Genomic DNA, 19546 nt, shown 5'->3' with positions numbered 1-19546 from the left:
ATTTCAGTTGAGTTGTGAAGGAGGAGTTGAAATTAATCAAATGAAGAGGAATGGGTCTGGGCAGAGAGAAAGCCACATGCTAAGGCCAGGAGGCAGCTTGACTCAGGAGGACTTGAAATGAGGCCTGGAGTAAGGTTAGCAAGGGAGAGAGAGGTGGGGAAGCAGAAGGCAGAGGCAGGTAGTGAAGAAGTTTCCATTTGGTCCTCTGAGGGGAATAGCATTGTATGTGTTTATTTAATAGATTCGTTATAGCACTTACTATGTGCCAGTAATGCCAGTGAGCACTTTACAAACAGTAGCTCATTTCATCCTCATGACAAATTTGTGTTTTTAGAAATTCACTTTGGTTGCAGCTTGAAACGTAGGGGGACAGGAGTGGATGCCGGGTGTCCAGTAGGCCCTTGATAGTGCTTGTTTGCTTCGTTGGAAGATGAGTTGTTTGTGCACTGGGTCAAAAATGGTCACAAAGGGCACCTGGGAATAGGCAGCTGAGTCTCCCTGACTTCTTTTTCACTTCAAAGCTGACCTTTGTAGTCATTTGAGTTCTCTTCTGTAAAAGTTCCCAGGGGGGAAGAGTAACAGCCAGCACACTGGGATTGTGGGTCCCTTTTGGCAAGGTGGAGGGTATGTTTGGGAGCTGTTCTTCCTCATCCCACGGTCTCTAATTCCTCTCTGTGTCCTGCACAAAAACAGTTATCAGCAAGTGCTTTATTGTAGCTTAAAGGGTTTTAACAGTGGCTTCTCTTTGCTTTCCTGAAGCCCTGTGGAAATATTGAAAAGAAAGAAGAAATCAGCAATGTTCATCTCCAATAGAAAGTATTGCTGCAAAGCCTTTCATCCAACTGCTTGGCTAAGGAGAGTACTGTGCAGGCAGTTAAACCAGGAATCTGGGCTTCTGAACTAGGAACTCCTTCTACTCCATTCCCCACAACAGGAAAGCCAAACTCTTGGCATATCAGTGCTTGGAGAGGCTAAGAATTCTGATGCCATGAGCTCTGCTGAGCATATCAGTGTAGGAATTGGGGACTTGTGGCTTCTGGGTCAGATGTGACTAAGGCTGGGTAGAGAATATCTGGTGCCTCCAGACATCTTTGCAGGCATGTGACCATTGTGTGCTTACCACAGAATGGAACCATTTCTATTGCTACAGCTTTGTGATTCAATATTTCTGATGAGAAGATGAGGCACTTCCGTGAGGCCATGCAAGAGTGGAGGATCTGGGATTCACTCCCCAACAGGGCCCTGTTTAGTGAAGGCCTACCCTGGGGAATGGAGCCCTGGGGTAATTCAGGCCAAGACCTGGCTTTACCAGGGATCAGATTAAGGTGAAGCAAGGGGAACACTCCTTGGGTGCAATATTTGAGGGGGCAACAAAAAACTCCATAATTAGGATAAATATTTTAATGTAATATCTTTAAAAATCAAGATAATGCAAAATATCCATGATGAACAAAGTATTGACATTTAACATAAAGACAGGCTGTTGTTTGTTTTATGACACTATCATTTTGCAATGGGAACAGTCATTTCCAATCAGCCCGCGGTTCCCAGGAAGGCCGCCATTGTGTCTCCTGCCAATTGGCTTTGTGAGTGTTGACAATATTGTGCGAACAGATTGGGCAACACAGGGCTTTATATATGGTTGTGTTTTTTGATCGTAGAGATTTTATCCACTTTTTCCATTTGGTTCAAAATATGGAAGGATGTTTTGATAAGTGCACATAGGGGCACACATTTTTCCTTTCGCCCTAGGTTCCAATATGGCTCAGCAAGGTGCTAGTTTTTAGGGGAGTAGAGTCTAGGAAAGGGGTTCTAGCTGTTTAACCTTAGGCAAATAACTTAACCTCTCTGCTTCTCTATTTTCTCATCTATAAAATGGGAATAATCATACCCACCTGTGAGCGTTGCTGTGAGGATGAAGTAAGGTGCTACAGGCACAGTGCATAATATAAACCTTGCTACAGACACTAAAGCAGCATTCGACTCCTTCCCTCCCTATGCTGCAGGAATTGTTCAAGCAGCTGGACAGTCACAAATGATCCCCCAGTGGGGCTGAGACTTGTTCCCATGGGTTTGTTGTTGCTGAATGTTCTGTTCTGGGGAGAACAGAGAGAACTTCCACACTCACTTGACAAGCAACAGTGGGACTCTTGAGTCAACTCCGTTTTTCTTGATAAATGACCTGATCATTCTAAGCTTTTTAAAAAGCATCCTTCTGCTTAGGACGTTACAAAAAGCAACTTACAACAACCCTCTTCTGTGAACTTACAAACTGAACAGGCTGAAAACAACAAAGTCCTACAGGCAAATGGTGCATTATAGAAACATTAAAAAAAATACACCGTTCAGGGGCTTCCCTGGTGGCGCAGTGGTTAAGAATCCGCCTGCCAATGCAGAGGACACGGGTTCGAGCTCTGGTCCGGGAAGATTACACATTGCCACCGAGCAACTAAGTGCGCCACAACTACTGAGCCTGCGTGCCACAATTACTGATTTGGGTCAAGTGCCAGCTCAGGGCTTGGGACATAAAAGGTGTTAAACCACTGTGAGTTGAGTCTATATATACAGTATGTTTACAGTAGCCCAGAGACTGAGAACAGAATAGAATCTGACTGTGAACAGTAAGAGCTGATCGTGGGATCTCAGAGTGGGCTACACCTTCCTCCTTATTACGGGTTGCCTCCCCCTCTGGGCATATCGAATGTCATTGCATTGGGGCTCACAGTATCTATCTAGTGTCACTACTTGTTCCCTAGACAAGCTAGCCCCGTTTTTGCTCACACTGTTCCCTCTGCCTAGAACACCTGTCAGGGGCTGGGATTTACCCCATTTATAAGCTAAAAAGCTAGCCTGCTGTCGTTTCATAAATGCTGGCAGAAGACACAGGATTCCTGAGTCAGAGACAAAGGATTGACCGCTGTTGGCACAGCAAGCAGCATTAGCACCATTGTTACACATCTTTCCCTTGTTCTCAAGTTTCACGGGGGCACTACAGAGGGACCCAGGTGGATGTTACACATGCAGCGGGTTTGCGTCACAGCTGCGGAGCTCTGAGCTTGGAAAACCCACCACAGTCCCCTCCTACCTCACCACTTTTATCGTAAGCAATAAGTGAGTCTGCTCTGTGTCTGGGAGATGATGTTCCCTCATCCCTCAAAGTTGCTGGCTGCAAACACAACACTGAGAAATGGTTGCGGAAAGAGCTGTCATGGCCTTGCATTCTTGGCATACTCAGTGATAACATCCAGGGATGCTCAGGACCTGCCTGATGGGAGGCTGCCTCGTCCAAGACACCTATCCCCCACCTCTGCTTGTCAAAACTCTATGCATCCTCAAATGACACTTGTTTTTGAATCTTTCCTCAGCCCTCCCATCACGATACTCTTTCCCTTTTGTATTTTCCTTATAATTCTCATCCATGCCTCTTTTTTGTGTCCATTTGTGTCCACATCTGTCCCTCCCCTACCAGCAGAGTGCAAACACTTTGAGGGCAAGCATTGGTCCTCTTCATTCCTGCACTCCACACCCAGATTGTTTGCATCCAGCAGGTGTTTAGACCATACTTGTTGAGTTGGAGGTATCAAGATCTTTGTGCATGGTTATGCTTTTGCGGAGTCTGTGGACCGTCTTTTGGAATGTCTTCAAGATTCCAGAGGCTAAAAATATCTCCTGAAAGCCGCCAAAGGCTCTTCCTTATAAGGAGTAGGATTTGCCTTGTGAAGCCAAAAGTTTGTGTCCACCAGGTGGCGCCCCACCCCAACTCTCCTGATGCCTTTTTAATTATTTATTTATTCTTTAGTTTTTATTTATTTTTGGCTGCGTTGGGCTTTCGTTGCTGCACGGGCTTTCTCTAGTTGCGGCAAGCGGGGGCTACCCTTTGTTGAGGTGTGTGGGCTTCTCATTGCGGTGGCTTCTTTTGCTGCAGAGCACGGGCTCTAGGCGTGCGGGCTTCAGTAGTTGTGGTGCATGGGCTCAGTAGTTGTGACTCGTGGGCTCTAGAGCGCAGGCTCAGTAGTTGTGGCGCACAGGCTTAGTTGCTCATGGCATGTGGGATCTTCCCGGATCAGGGCTCGAACCCGTGTCCCCTGTGTTGGCAGGCAGATTCTTAACCACTGTGCCACCAGGGAAGCCCCAGACGCCTTTTTAGAAGAGGGAAAGATTCTCTTGTCTGCCTCTAAATGTTTGTTGGCTTAGGTCCCCCACTTACAGAGGCAGTTTGTGTGGTTGTCATAATTCTCTGTCATCAGTGCAGCACCAGATTCAGTGCCCAGCTGCACATCCTAGCTCCAACCACACTCGAGACTGGCACCCTGAAGACATTGAGGATGTCTCTCCAGGGGTTGCTCAGGGTTGCTGAAGGAACAGCCCTGAAATTGGGATCGGAAGACCTAGGTTTGAGTCCCCACACTGACACTTAGTAGCTGTGTTTCTTTGGGCAAGTCATGTAACCTTTCTGGGTCCCTGTGGCAGTAGCTGAGAATTAAATATGTGAAAGTATATAAAAGCATATTGAATGTGGACCTGGAGTCAGCCACACCCAGGCTGCTATTTAAACTGTCACTCATCAGCTCTGTGAGCATGGTCCACTTCCTTACCTCTCTAAGCCTTGGTTTCCCCATCAGTGAATCAGAGTTAATACCAGTTATTTTAAAGAGCTGGTATAAGGATTAGGTAGAACAATAAAGTGCTCACTTTATATAAAGTGTATAGTAAGCATTCAGTTCATAATAATCACATATATATTATGTATCCCTAGCCCCTCAGATGGTGCCTAGCACTTACTAGGTGCTTAATATCTATTTGCTGAATGAAAAGATTTCACAGATGAGGAAACTGAGGTACAGACCCCCCCCAGGTCCCAGCACCAGGGAGTGGTAAAGCAGTGAGAAGTAGCCAGGCAGTCTGTCTCCAGGGTTTACACCCTGAGCCTTTATGCCATGCTGTCTTACCAAAAAACGCGGGTGGTATACACCACCATTTGTTCACTTAAAATATGCATTCAGGTACCCGTAGGTGGGGCTGAGTTGGCAGTGGGAGGCATTAGCTCCCTGAGAAGCCACGTAGTTTTTCTCCCTCAAGGGGAGCCAGGGGCCAGCTGCCTCATCCCATTACCAAGAGACGAGAAACGAGCTCTGTGGGGTAGGATAAGCTGGGGGTCTGATGCATGTACAGTCCCCAGGACAAGAGGGGTCCTCTCACTTCCACTGCTGTTCCTGCAGCCACCCAGTCTTCCACTCCACAGACATTTACTGAGTCTCTTACGTGCCAGGCACAGGAAAAGATGGATAAGACTTGATAACCAATGGTTATGATGTAGCTGACTCAGCTACTACAGAGGGAACATCCAAGGGGGGCCTAGAAGAGCCAGCAATCAACAGCCTGGGAGGCTAAACCAAGGGGAGGAATATTTAAACTGGGCATTGAAGGATAAGTAGCAATTTGCCAGACAAATGGGGTCTGGGAATGAAGGGCATTCTGAGACTCTTTGGGAACCTTAAGAGGTTTGGTGGGGTTGGCATGCTGGGTGCAAGCATGGGTAAGAAAAGGAAGTGGAAAACCAGGAAATTGGAAGTCGGTTGGGGCCAGATTGTGAAACATCCCCATAGAAGAGATAGAACCCTATTCTGTGGTCAGTAGGGGAAGCAGTGTATATACAACCAGGTCTGTGTTTTAGAAAGATGCCACAGTGCACAAAGGTTGGATCAGAAGGGGAGGGAAGAGAGACCAGCAGCAGTTACCAGTTTCGTGGTCTTAACCTCTGTAGATTCCGTTTTTCTCCTCCACAAGATGAGGAAAATAATTGTATGTATCTCGGGGGTTCTTTGAGGCTTAAATGAGAATTCCTGCAAATCGCAGTAATAGCAGTAATGTAAAGCATTGTTGGGCTTTGCTGTCTCTTAGAGCTGGGTTTGTGTCCTGGTCATGCCGGGAAGCCTATTTTTAATATGCTCGATGGCAAAGAAGGTTGGAAAAAAGAGATTGGACTAATAGGACTTTGCTTTGTGGCACGGGAGGGGCAGTGTGGCCTGGAGCAGGTGATGGTCCCTTTCACTGACATGAGAACTCGGATGGCTGAGACAAAGTCTGAGCCCATCTTTGGACAGAATAAGTTTGGGGTGGGCACTGGCAGGATATGATATTCGGATGTCCAGGTGAGAAGAGATGGCAGCTTAAGCCTGGCACTGCTCTCCTCCAGCGCCAAGGAAGGGCCGGGAGGCCCCAGTGAACTATTAGGACAGGAGGGAGAAGAAAGAAAAAGGCCCAGCCTAACACTGAGGGGACGCTCCACCTCCAGAAGACGACTCTCAGCTTCGAGGCTGGACCGGAGCCAGGGAGCCAGGGCAGGCAGGGTGAGCAGTTGTGGCAAACTCGGCCCAGTCGGACGGAGCGGAAGACCCACGGCCAGCTGGGGTGCCCTCCGCCCTGCTCCAAGGAGGAAGGAATCCGAGCTGGGAGTTTGGCGCCGACGGGAAGGGGGGCACCAGGGTGGTGGGCGAGGCCCAAAGAGAGAAGGCAGGAAGCCCGGAGGAGCGAGTGGGGGTGGAGAAGGAGGAGGGGAAGGGAGAGGGCGGACAGGAGGGGTGGAGAGAGAGAGAAACGGAGAAAAAGAGGAGGGCTGCGGGGAGGAGAGAGGGGAGGAGAGAGAGGAGGAGAGAGGGGAGGTAGAGTGGGGAGAAGGGGAGAGGAAGAGAGGAGGACTCGGAGGGGAGCGAGGAGGCCGCGGCGGGCTCAGGGGCACGTCGGCCGGGCCACCTCCGCGAGCCAGACGTCGCCATTCCGCTGCTCGGGGCGCCGCCGCCGCCGCCACCGCGCCCGGGGGCCATGCTCCCGCCGCCCCCGCGCCAGCCGCCGCCCCAGGCGCGGGCGGCCCGCGGCGCGGTGAGCCTGCAGCGGGCCTTTCTGCGCGGCCCGCTGGGCGTGCTGCGGCTGCTGCAGCTGTTGGCCGGCGCCGCCTTCTGGATCACCATCGCCACAAGCAGGTACCAGGGCCCGGTGCACTTCGCGCTCTTCGTGTCCGTGCTCTTCTGGCTGCTGACCCTGGGCCTCTACTTCCTCACGCTGCTGGGCAAGCACGAGCTGGTGCCCGTGCTGGGCTCGCGCTGGCTGGTGGTCAACGTGGCACACGACCTGCTGGCGGCCGCGCTCTACGGCGCCGCGATGGGCATCATGATCAGCCAGACGCAGAGCCACAGCTACTGCAACCTCAAGGATTACCAGATGTCCTGCGCCTACCACGCCTTCCTGGCGGCCGCCGTCTGCGGCGGCCTCTGCCTCGGCCTCTACCTGCTCTCAGCGCTCTACGGCTGCTGCCGCCACTACCAGGGCGAGCAGGAGGTGGCGTGAGGTCGCTGCGCCGCGGGGCGGGGGACCCGTCCTTCCTGCCGCCACCGCCCCGCGCCCGTGCGCCCCGGCTCCCTCCCCTCGCCTCGCCCTGCGTTCCTGCCGCCGCCCGCGCCCCGGCGCCCGGATCGCAGTTTCCGTCCGACGGCTTCGCCGCAGTCCAGAGTCCGGACAGCTGTGCCGTCTCCTGGGACCAGGGCAGAGCCGCATCCGAGGGGCGGACGCACTCTTTCAGTCGGGCCGCCCCGAGGCGAAGCCTCGCGGTTCCTCATCCCCTTCCCGGCCGAGAGCGAGACGTGGACAGGCGCCGCGTAGATCCGGGGGAGGCTCCCAAATTGGAACCAGTCTACTGGCGGCGCCACTGCCCCCTCCCTCTCGCTCCGCGTTCGGAAGAGCACCCCCTTGCCCTGGCCCCTCTTCCAGCCCCGAGTGCTGAAAAAGGCAGGCATGACGCCGCGGGCGGAGCTGGGGACGGGCCTCCACTGGTCCTGGGATGAGCGACGGGTGTGGTTTTAGTTTGGGATTGTGCGGGCATCCTGCGCAGTCCTTCCGGGCCATCCCTCGGTTCTTTGATGTCTTGCGCTGGGGCCCATCTGCAAAGGTGAGGATGGATAAGGGGGCTGTACCCTTGCACCTTTGGAGTCTTCTTTCTCCTCCTGTTCCGTCTTTGTCCTCGCGGTTCACGGAGGCCAGTTCCTAACGCCCACCAGCTTCCCTGGCCTCGCCTTCCCAGCCTTCCTCTCACAGGTTTCTGTTCCGTCCCCACCTCCCAATATCTTTTTTGCATTAGGGATACCACACCAACGTCAAGGAATGCTAGGCGAGCCCCACCCCTTTCTTTTTGCAGATGGAGACTCAGAGCTTGCTCTTGCGAACAGCCAGAAAAAGATTAGAACCCGGTCTTTGGACTCTCAGTCTAGCGTTGTTTACTTTAAAGCATTGGTTGTTCCCAGGAATCCGGATTCTGGAGCTACCCTCTAATAGAGGGTTTCAAGGCCCAAAGGGTTTGTCTAAGGTGCTTTCTCCCCTTCTTGAAGATTCTCAGTGCTCATTAGCATATGAAAGGCTTTGAGAAGTCCTGCTCTAAAAGAAGCCCAAGTAACTTAGTTTACAGTGTTAACTGCCTCTGGACCTGGACCAGCTTTTTCCACCTAAGGTGCCAAGCAGCCGTGTGTCGTCCTGGCTCTCATTTATCACCAAGGGTCCCGACCCGTTGGCTGTGGTCTGTTTGAAGACAAGGGGCACTCCTTCTCTTTCCCAGGGAATTTCTATAGCAGAGGGAGGCCCCGCACCCGCTCCATTAAAGAGAAGATAGCCGGCCGTGCCAGGCCAGCGAGAGCCTGGGGAAACTGTGGATTGAACATTCCTTTACATTGTTTGGGAAATGAAGCCAAGGTTGTCCAGATGGTTTCCTGGTTTCCCAGTCAAAAGGAACATCACCTGTAAGAGATGCTGGCATTGACCATAAGCAACTGGCAGGGGTGGGTCACACCAAACAGAGAAGAAAACTCGGGATCTGGGATGAACAGCTGGCCCAGCCTTGGTAAGGTAAGATGCCTCTTGGCTTTCTGGCGAGCTCATAGGCCTTTGAATAAAAAAACCCAGAGCCCGCTCCTTTTCTAAAAGATAAAGGATTTGGGCTTCCCTGGTGGCGCAGTGGTTGGGAGTCCGCCTGCTGATGCAGGGGACACGGGTTTGTGCCCCGGTCCGGGAGGATCCCACATGCCGCGGAGCGGCTGGGCCCGTGAGCCATGGCCGCTGAGCCTGCACGTCCGGAGCCTGTGCTCTGCAACGGGAGAGGCCACAACAGTGAGAGGCCCACGTACCGCAAAAAAAAAAAAAAGTTGAACTGTTTTTATTCAGGAGCAAGTTGAAGGGGTGACAGTAATAACCACAATGTCCAAAGGGTTATGACAACAATTCAACCTTTTTGCTAAATCCTTCAAAGGTCTGCTCTTTGAAAAAGTTCAACCCTCTCTGGATTAGAAACTAGAATAGGGGAAACCAGAATGCTTTTTTGTGAGCGTGTTTGTAGAGTTTCGGAAGAAAAGTCTTAGGTTTCTCTGTTGTAGTGGTGAAGATCTGGGTGGGGATGTGGAGTGCTTTTGTGAGTTTTACATAGTCACCATCTTTACATCTTTGTGCCCGGCACTGCTCGAACCACTTATGTATTCATTTCATTCTCTCAACAACCCTACTGAGCTGGGTTCTAGTATTATTTCCATATTCTGTATGAGGAAAATGAGTCACAGAGAGGTTAAGTGACTTACCTAGAGTCTCCCAGCTGGTGAGTTCGGATTTGAACTCTGGCAGTCTGACCTCTTCAGAACCAGGCTGTGCTATATACAGTAGGGGGTCAATACATGTTAGATGCTGTTAACATGGTTATCTTTATTTATTTTAATATTTTTGTCCACACCACGTGGCTTGTGGGATCTTAATTCCCAGACCAGGGATCGAACCTGCACCCTCGGCAGTGAAAGTGCAGAGTCCTAACCGCTGGACCGCCGGGAAATCCCCATGGTTATCTTTGGAAAAAAAAATTTTTTTTAACTGTGGTAAAATATTCATAACATACAATTGACCATCGAAACTGTCTTTAAAGCGTACAGTTCAGTGGCATTAAATCCATTCACATTGCTGTGCAGCGATCAGCACCGTCCATCTCCAGAACTTTTTCATCTTGCAAAACTGAAACTCTGTGACCATTAAAATTGTGGTTATTTGTGTTATTGTTGTTGCTATTGTTTTCTGTCCTCCAGGAAATCCCAGAACACTGAGCCCTTCAGCATCTCAGTTAGGCTGGGGTCCTGCTGCCATGCTCCAGGCAGGGTACCTGTTTCCTTAGTGCCCACTGCTGGTGCCAGCCAGAACCTGGGGGTGACCTTTGCTGGGATACTGGAGGTGTCTTGGAAGCCCAGCAACTTTGGTTCTTCTGTTGCAGATTTCCATGCTGTTGAGGCCATGGAAACTCCCAGAGCCAGTCATTCTGACCTCTCCCAGGGCCCCTTCCCTGGGCCAGCAGAGGGTTTCAGTGTTTTCACTGGCCATATAAGGAGGTGGGGAGAGGGAATAATCTTTGCCCAGCAGCTCCCTTTCCACATCATTCGGTGGAAGAGCCAAGACGGTGAAGGTTCATTTTGCCTTGACGTAGAGAAATTCCTATTCTGCTTGCGTTATGACTTGGGCACAAGCTTCCAGATACCTGGAACTGAGCCGTGCACCCCTGAACCCTAAACAATGGCTTTTGAGCTCCAGCATGTGTTCTTTTCTCTTTTTTAGATCATCACATAAGCTGCATCCTCAGCTCAGATCCGGCCCTTTGAGGACCTCTTCTTAGCCCGCAGCCCATAGTGCTTTGTCTGTGGTTAGCTGACCTTACTCAGGAGCAGACGTATCCTTGGCCTTAACCGTACCTTATACAGCCACATGTGCCTGAAACATTCCAGAGCTCACTGGCTCGTCTAGATGTGCCTTCCCACTTGGCCTCCCACGGCTTCTCCAGATGTGAGAAGGACATGAAGACAGCTCCCACACCCATCCTCTCCTTCTCCTCGGGGCCCTGTGCCATGGGAATGACTACCTGAGCTGGCCCGGAACTTTTGGATACTGGAGGCAGTCTCCTTGGCCTCCCTCTCTGGACTCCAGGACTCGATCCAACCTGACCCTGCTGTGGGCTGCCCCCAGCCCAAAAGTCTGGGACCACTTGTGGGCCCAGGAGAGGATTTCTCCAGTATTCTACAAAGGCCAAAGAGAGGGTGTGCGTGGGAGGGTGAGGGAGGGTAGGGAGAAGAGGGGACCAATGTGCTTCTTTCAGTAGTTTAGTGGTGATTACTAATATGCTTTTCTGAATAAAGTTTGTTTGTCTGATCTGGGTGTATGTGTCTTCTCTCCTGCCCCCTGCAGTAACACTCTGTGTCAGGTCCCCTAGCCTCCCTCCATCTTCTCATTTTGCCACACTTGTCTGCCTCCCCGGCTTCCCCTTCTTTCTGGGAGGGAAAGAAAAATGAGGTCATAGATTTCCAGTACAGTTAGGGCAGGGCACAGGAATCAGGAAGAGAACTCCCTGTGTCTGTCGCTGACTGAGGCTGAAGGGAATTCCAGAAGCTCCCACCCCTGCTCTCAATGGACCCTCTGTTTGGGAAGTTCCACTGCCTTATAGGCAAGCACAGAATGACTATGGTCACGGAACCAGAGGGTCCTGTTCTGGTCCAAGCCCATCATATTACAGAAGGGGAGATGAACCCCAGGGTGGAGTGGCAACTTGTTTAATGTCACAGAGCTGACTGGGGCCAGAGTGGGGTCTCCTGGAGCCCAGGCTCTGGTTCTTTCCTGCAGATCATTGTTCTGGTGTTGCCTTCTAGACACACCCAATCTGGTCCCCCCTCTCTGCCTTCCAGCCTCAGCCTGCTGACTGAGGTACCCTGGAAAGGGCTGGAGGGCAGTTAACAGGCTTCTTGTCGGCTCCTCCCTCCTGTGACCTGGGCCTGATGTCCACAGCCGGGACATAGAGTTCTGCTGGCAGATCTCAAAGCACCCCTAGAACAGCTCCAGGCAGGGATCTGATGCTGTGTGTGCTCCACACCCACTCTCTTCAAAGCACCCTCCTCAAAATACAGCACAGGGCTTCCCTGGTGGCGCAGTGGTTAAGAGTCCTCCTGCCGATGCAGGGGACACGGGTTCGTGCCCCGGTCCGGGAAGATCCCACGTGCCGCGGAGCGGCTGGGCCCGTGAGCCATGGCCGCTGAGCCTGCGCGTCCGGAGCGTGTGCTCCGCAACGGGAGAGGCCACAACAGTGAGAGGCCCGCGTACCGCAAAAAAACCCAAAAACAAACAAACAAACAAAATACAGCACAAACTCTCTCTCTCTCTCTTTCTCTCATCCTCCTCTTCATGGTTTGCATTTCCAGGTTGGAGGAGAATGCCACCAGCTGCCCAAGATCCTCCCTTTCTCCCCTCTTCCCTCTGTGTCAATTAATGAATATCACACAAAATAAAAAGTGGCCTTTATGCAAAGGCTGGTAAGCCACCTGCTCCACTTTAGCTCGGTGGAATATTTGCAATTGAAAATGTTGCATTACCTTATTTGATCTTGTCACCAGTCTTAGAGGTTGACATTGTCACCCCCATTCAATAGAAGAAATAGAGCCCCAGAGAGGAGAAGGCCTTATCCATGGTCACATAGCTGGCAAGTGGCAGGACTGGACCTGGAAAGTAGATGTTCTCTTACTATCCTCAGCAGCCAGTTGCTAAGCCCTGTGGGCCTCTGGGCAGGCTCTGAGGTAGAGGTGGAGTTTGGTTTTCCCTCCTAGAGACCAGGTGTTCAGGAATGGTCTAATCTGACATTTCCTGTTTAATGCTGGGGGCACTTTGAAATAAGACACTGCTCCTTGGGGACATAACTGAGCCCATTTGGGTCTGGGGAATCCGAGGGTTTTGTTCATTTCTATCTATTACTTTTCCTGCTTTTCTAGGATGGGAGTGGGATGGTCAATGGTGAGGAAGGAGAATTAAGAATTCCTTTTCAGGCATATAAAGGAAAGGGCAGGGATATGGGAGAAAGGTCTCGTTAGCACTATTTATATTTTTATTGTTTTTGTTTGTTACAATTGTTATTTGTAGAATAAAATAGTAATATATACCCATTAAATTTTTTTACCTGTACAGAAGTGTACAAAGTAAAAAGAGAAGTCATTCGATCATCCTAACCTCACACCTGAGCAATAAGCCATTGTTCACTATTAAGCCTTCTTCCTCAATTTTTATAACTAACGAAATATCTGGATGCTCACCCAAATACACACATATACATTCAGGCTCTTCTACAACTTGCTTTTAAAATTTAGCAATAATATAGTTCTAAACACTTTCTAATGTTCTATAATATAATAATATAGCTCTAGTCCTTTTAATTTAATTTTATTATTTTTTTGGAGAAAGAGTTCCACTACCACAGTGGGAATTTTTATTTTATTTTATTCTTTTTTTTTAATTTATGTAATTATTTATTTTTGGCTGCGTTGGGTCTTTGCTGCTGCTCGTGGGCTTTCTCTAGTTGCAGAGAGCAGGGACTACTCTTCTCTTCATTGCGGTGCGCGAGCTTCTCACTGCGGTGGCTTCTCTTGTTCTCTTGTTTGAGCACAGGCTTTAGGCATGTGGGCTTCAGTAGTTGTTAGTTGTGGCGCACGGGCTTAGTTTCTCCACGGCATGTGGGATCTTCCCGGACCAGGGATCGAACCCTTGTCCCCTGCATTGGCAGGTGGATTTTTTTTTTTTTTTTTTTTTTTTTGCGGTACGCGAGGCCTCTCACTGTTGTGACCCCTCCCGTTGTGGAGCACAGGCTCAGCGGCCATGGCTCACGGGCCCAGCCGCTCCACGGCATGTGGGATCTTCCCGGACTGGGGCATGAACCCGTGTCCCCTGCATCGGCAGGCGGACTCTCAAGCACTGCGCCACCAGGGAAGCCCTCTTTTGCTATTTTTATTAACTATGTTCCAGATGAAATTTGTTTATTTGTGTGTGTGCTCTTGCCTGACATTTGTATCATGGATGGTAATTCTGGACTCAGAATAAATTGGAAAGTTTTCCATCTTGTTCTGTTCTCTGGAATAGTTTAACCATATCATTTTACTGATGGGTTTAATAAAATTGTCTACAAAATAACCTGGTCCTGATGCCTTTTAGGAAGCTTTTTTTGTTTTATTTATTTGTTTTTAGCCAAGCTGTGCGGCTTGTGGGATCTCAGTTCCCCGATGAGGGGTTGAACCGGGGCCATGGAAGTGAAAGCCTGGAGTCCTAACCACTAGGCCACAAGGGAACTCCCTTTTAGGAAGTTTTTTGGTTAATTCTCTCAGTTTCGTTAATGGTAATTGGTCTATACAGGGTTTTTTGTGGCTCACCTACTGCCTTTCCATTCGTGGCATTTTTATTCAAGTTGTCTCTCCCATTAATTCTCTCATCTAATTCTCCAATTTAGAATGAGAACTTTTTGAGGGAAGAATTCCAGGCTATTCTTCTCTATATTCCCATGAAAGGCACATAATAAGTAGTTATTTGGTGGAATGAATGAATATTGGTGTTTAGCTGCTGTAACAAACACACCTCAACATTTCAGTGGCTTAATATAACAAAAGTCTATTTGTTGTTCACATACAAATCTATTTCTGCCTCACAGAGTTGTCCATTGTGGAAATTCCAGGTCAGTGGGAGGTTTCCAGGATGTGAGTGATTCAGGGACTTAGGCTTCTCCCACTTTGTGGCCCGCTATCCCCTCTGCTTTGAGCTGGCATTTGGGAGAAAAGCGGGAGGAGTAGATTTCCGACATTTAAATGCCTTGGACTAGAAGTGACTCTCATCACTCACTTCTTTTGGGGAGTCACATGACCGAATAATCTATATGCAAGGAGGCTGGAAGGTGTAGTCCATGGTGGGGCAACAGCTGCCCGGCTATACAACTCTATACCCTGGAAGAGGGAAAAGGACTTTTGGGTGGACAGTTAACTGCTTCTTTGCTGGGAGGCCACAGGTTTTATTGCTGAGGTTTTCATTGCCTTGCTCTTCGAGACTTTTTTTGCCCCTGTGTTTGATGAATGGTTGTTTTCATGGCTGCCAAGAGCTGTTGAGTAAGAGTATAACAGCAGACATTCATTTCCGTGCTGTGTTTGTCCAACAACTCACTGTGTCACAGCTGGAAAACTCATTACTCGTGAGGGCTTCTTTCCCAGGTACAAGAACATAAAGATGTTATTTATTGAACACTTTTCAGAGCAATGGCAGTGAGTTATTAATCCAAAAATATACCCAAATATTAAGTTTAAATACTAGAGTAAACCCAAATATTAAAGAGAATCTAAAAATACATATCAGTCAAATGTTTCTTTCATTTATTCATTCATTTAAAAGAATTGAAACAGTTCCTGTAAGATAAAATTTCACGCAGAAATTCTCCGTTTTAGAGTGTACAATTCAGTGGCTTTAGTATATTCACAAAGTTGTGCAACTATCACCACTATCCAATTCCAGAACATTTCCATCACCCGAAAAAGAAGCGCTGTACCTATTAGTCACTCCCAATTCCTTCTTCCCGCCAGTCCCTGGCAGCCACTAAATCAATCTACTTTCTGTCTGTATGGACTCGCCTGCGCTGGACACTTAGTGTAAATGGAATCATACAATATGTGGCCTTTTGTGTCTACATGGCATAATGTTTTCAAGGTTCATCTATGTTGTAGCATGTATCAATACGTTCCTTTTAATGATAAATATTAGTATTCCACTGACTGGATATATCACACTTTCTTTATCCATCATTCCTCCGTTTAAAATTTTTAAAAATTGTGGCAAAATACACATAACATAAAATTTACCATCTTAACCATTTAAAAAAAATAAGTTTATTTATTTAGGCTGCGTTGGGTCTTTGTTGCTGCACACAGGCTTTCTCTAGTTGCGGCGATCAGAGCTTACTCTCTGTTGCGGTGCACTGGCTTCTCATTGCGGTGGCTTTTCTTGTGGAGCACGGGCTCTAGGTGCATGGGCTTCGGTAGTTGTGGCTCGTGGGCTCAGTAGTTGTGGCTTGCAGGCTCTAGAGCGCAGGCTCAGTAGTTGTGGCGCATGGGATTTATTGCTCCACGGCATGTGGGATCTTCCTGGACCAGGGATCAAACCTGTGCCCCCTGCACTGGCAGGCAGATTCTTAACCACTGCACCACCAGGGAAGTCCCCATCTTAACCTTTTTTTTTTTTTAAACCGCACATTTGTTTTTATTTATTTATTTTTGGCTGTGTTGGGTCTTCGTTTCTGTGGGAGGGCTTTCTCTAGTTGTGACAAGCAGGGGCCACTCTTCATCGCTGTGCGCGGGCTCTCACTGTCGCGGCCTCTCTTGTTGGGGAGCACAGGCTCCAGACGCGTAGGCTCAGTAGTTGTGGCTCACGGGCCTAGTTGCTCCACGGCATGTGGGATCTTCCCAGACTAGGGCTCGAACCCGTGTCCCCTGTGTTAGCAGGCGGATTCTCAACCAGTGCGCCACCAGGGAAGCCCCCTTAACCATTTTTTAAATGTACAGTTCGTTGGTATTAAATATGTTCACGCTGTTGGGCAACCATCTTCAGAACTCTTCTCATCTTGCAAAACTGAAAGTCTGTACTCATTAAATAATCAATCTCCATTCCCCCTCCCTCTAGCCCCTGACAACCACTATCCAGTACTTTCTGTCTCTAGGAATTTCACTGCTCTAGATACCTCATATAAGTGTAATCATACAGTATTTGTCTTTTTGTGACTGGCTGAGCTCTTCACTCAGCATCAATGTCCTCAAGGTTCATTCATGTTGTAGCATGTGTCAGAATTTCCTTATTTTTTAAGTAAAAATAGCCCATTGTGTATGTATACACCACATTTTGTTTATCCATTCATCCATTAATGGACACTTGGGTTGCTTCCACCTTTTGTGATTAAAACTGCTGTGAACATGGGTATACAAATATCTCTTCGAGACTCTGCTTTCAGTTCTTTTGGGTATATGCCCAGAAGTGGCATTGCTGGATCATATGGTGATTCTGTTTAACTTTTTTAGGAACTGCCATATTGTTTTCCATAGAGTCTGCACCATTTACGTTCCCACCAACAGCACACAAGGTTCTTGTTTCTCCACATCCTCACCAACACTTGTTATTTTTTGTTTTACTCATTTATTTTAAAACAAGCATTCATTGAGTACCTACTATGCCAGGGCTGTGCTATGTACTTGGCAGAAACTGGGACTGGCAAGATGTTAAGTCACAGTCCCCCTGCTCTCAGGAATTCAGGACACAATGAGGGAAATAGTCATGTTCAAGAGAAAGATTGAAATGCAAGGTGAGGGACTTCCCTGGCGGTCCAGTGGTTAAGACTCCGAGTTTCCACTGCAGGGGGGTATAGGTTTGATGCCTGGTTGGGGAACTAAGATCCTGCGTGCTGCGTGGCCAAAAAAAAAAAAAAAAAAAAAGAAAGAAAGAAAGAAAAAAGAAATGCAAGGTGATAGGTGCTTAATAGAGATGAAAGAGTTCTGTGTAAACACAGAGGAGGAAGTGAGGAATTATTTGGGGAAGTCTTTACAAAGAACCTGATATTCAAGCTGGATGTTAAAAGGTGAGCAGGGGGAGATGAGGTGGAAGGAAAGGTAATCTAAGCCGACAGAACAGCACACAGCAGCCAGCCTCCAAGATGGCCTCCAGGATGGCCCCGATAATTCTCACCTTCTGGTAGTTATGCTGTTGTATAATCTTCCCACTATGCATTGGAATGTTGACTAGTTCGCACTCGTAAAACCAACAGGATATTGTGAAAGTGACAGTGTGTGACTTTTGAGGATATGGCATAGAAGACCTTGTAGCTTCCTGCTTTGCTCCCTCTTGGATTTCCTGCTCTGGGGGAAGTCAGCCTCCATGTCGCGAGGACACTCGAGATGCCTTCTGGAGAGTCCCAGGTGGAGAGGAACTGAAACCCCTTGCCAGCCTGTCAGCACAAGAGCCAGCACCAACCAGTCTGCTATGTGAGGAAGCCAATCCTTCAGCCCCATCAAGCCTTCAGATGACAGCAGCCCTGGCCAGCATCTGAGTACAACCTCACAAAAGCCCCTGGGCCAAAACCACCCACCAAGCTGCTTGCAGTTTCCTGCAAAAACCACCCAAAAGCCAAATAATACATATTTATCATTGTTTTAAGCTGCTAAGTTTTTTGGTTTTTTGCGGTTTTGATAAGCCAGTAAGTTTTGAAATAATTGTTACACAGCAAGAGATAACTAATGCAGCTAGAAGCATGAGAAGATCTGGTATATGCAAGAAATGGTGGCATGAGAGACCATCGCCAGAAACCCCAAGTTTAGAGAGGCTTCTGAACAAGTCTGTGTAAGAGTGGGTGAGAGCGCCATCTGGTGGAGAAAGCTGTGCTTAGACATTCCCTTCTCTTCCTGCTCATATTTTTCCAGCTTGTTCTACCTAACATTTCTTGCTAATATTTCTCCAAGAGCCCCAGTGAAATTCAATTATGTGGACCATATACACACTTGCTTATAGATTCAAAGACTAACCTCTGAAAAATGTCATGTTAAGGTATTAATTATCCTCTTTTTCTATTTTATTTTCTCCCTTAGTCTCTCCCACCTATCAGCTATCCAGGGGAAAACATCAGTGGCACCAGGATTTGAGGCAAGAAGTGAAGACTCAGAATGCTGGAGAAGGGAAGGAAGGAACCAGGAGAACTTGATTATGAAAAATCAGAGTCAGTTCCCAGAAAGCAGACTCCAGTTGACCAGTTTCTAGTTACCAGGGGAAGCCTTTGTTCATTGATGGGCCATGACTGTTGTCCCTTTCTGGTCTTTAGAGCCTTTTTGTATCCTCCAGTGTTTTCCTCAAGTAATGTCTAGGAGTTCTGGAATGATGTCCCTCAATTCTATAGCTGCCAGGAGAGAGAACCAATAAAACTACTAGCTACAGTCAGCCTGAGGCCAATGGTCCAGGCAGACCTAAGAAGGAGGGATTTCAAAGAAAGTGAAATCTACCTTTGGAGTAAATTACTGAAGGTGGAATTACAGGTAAAGATAATGAAGAAAAAACATTCTTCTTTCTCTACTTCTCCTAGCCTCATCTTAAAGGAGAGGCAGAGTCCATCAGACAAGACTGGCCCAGCCACAAAGCCAGGCCCGTTCCTCTAAAAAGCAAGGGGATTTCTGAATATAGTTTAGTGGTGAGTGGCTGATTTGTATCTGTCTACCTTCTGGCTGTTTGGAGGGGGAAGTGATTCCTTCTGGCTGGGGCAATCAGGGAAGGAGTGTAGACATTTGACTCCCGCCCAGATGAATGGGTTGGATTTGGACCCAAGCACAAGTGGGAGAAGGGCATTCCTCCCGGAGCTCACAGCACAAGCAATGTAAGGAGACCAGAATGCAAGGGGCACTTGAAGGTAACAATGGAGGAGTTCAGTTGGCTGAAGTTAAGAGGCTCCTGTAGGGAAGTAGCAGGGGATGAGGCCAGTAAATGCAGACTAAGGTGGTGATGGTATGGTTGGGGGAACCAGGGTCAGATGACACAGAGGTTAAAATCCCAGCTCACAGTTGCATACTAGCTGAGAGACACTGAAGTTCCTTGACAAATCTCAGATTCCTCATCTGTGAAATGGCGATAACCCTAATAGCGTTGTTGGAGGAGGACTAGCTAAGATAATGCC

General features: G+C 48.5%; 1 protein-coding gene across 3 annotated transcripts; it reads left to right on the top strand.

The window, feature by feature from the left end:
• Positions 1-6675: 6675 nt before the first annotated feature.
• Positions 6676-11159, top strand: MARVELD1 (MARVEL domain containing 1). Of its 3 annotated transcripts, none has more exons than XM_060034338.1 (3): positions 6676-7942; positions 8189-8889; positions 10624-11159. In XM_060034338.1, exon 1 carries the CDS (start codon positions 6823-6825, stop codon positions 7342-7344), a length of 522 nt encoding a protein of 173 aa, XP_059890321.1. In that variant the 5' UTR covers positions 6676-6822; the 3' UTR covers positions 7345-7942; positions 8189-8889; positions 10624-11159. The 3 variants fall into 3 exon arrangements, with proteins under 3 accessions (XP_059890321.1, XP_059890320.1, XP_059890322.1); XM_060034337.1 differs by having other exon boundaries at positions 8603-8889; positions 10624-11158; XM_060034339.1 differs by lacking the exon at positions 8189-8889.
• Positions 11160-19546: the final 8387 nt, after the last annotated feature.

Source organism: Delphinus delphis, chromosome 16 (genome assembly GCF_949987515.2).
Source record: "Delphinus delphis chromosome 16, mDelDel1.2, whole genome shotgun sequence".
Lineage (NCBI taxonomy): Eukaryota > Metazoa > Chordata > Mammalia > Artiodactyla > Delphinidae > Delphinus > Delphinus delphis.
This window is presented reverse-complemented; position numbering and strand designations above follow the sequence as displayed.

What these genes read in the sequence shown, in the direction of transcription:
- MARVELD1 (XM_060034339.1), top strand. Translation starts at nt 6,823, where the DNA reads ATGCTCCCGCCGCCCCCGCGCCAGCCGCCGCCCCAGGCGCGGGCGGCC.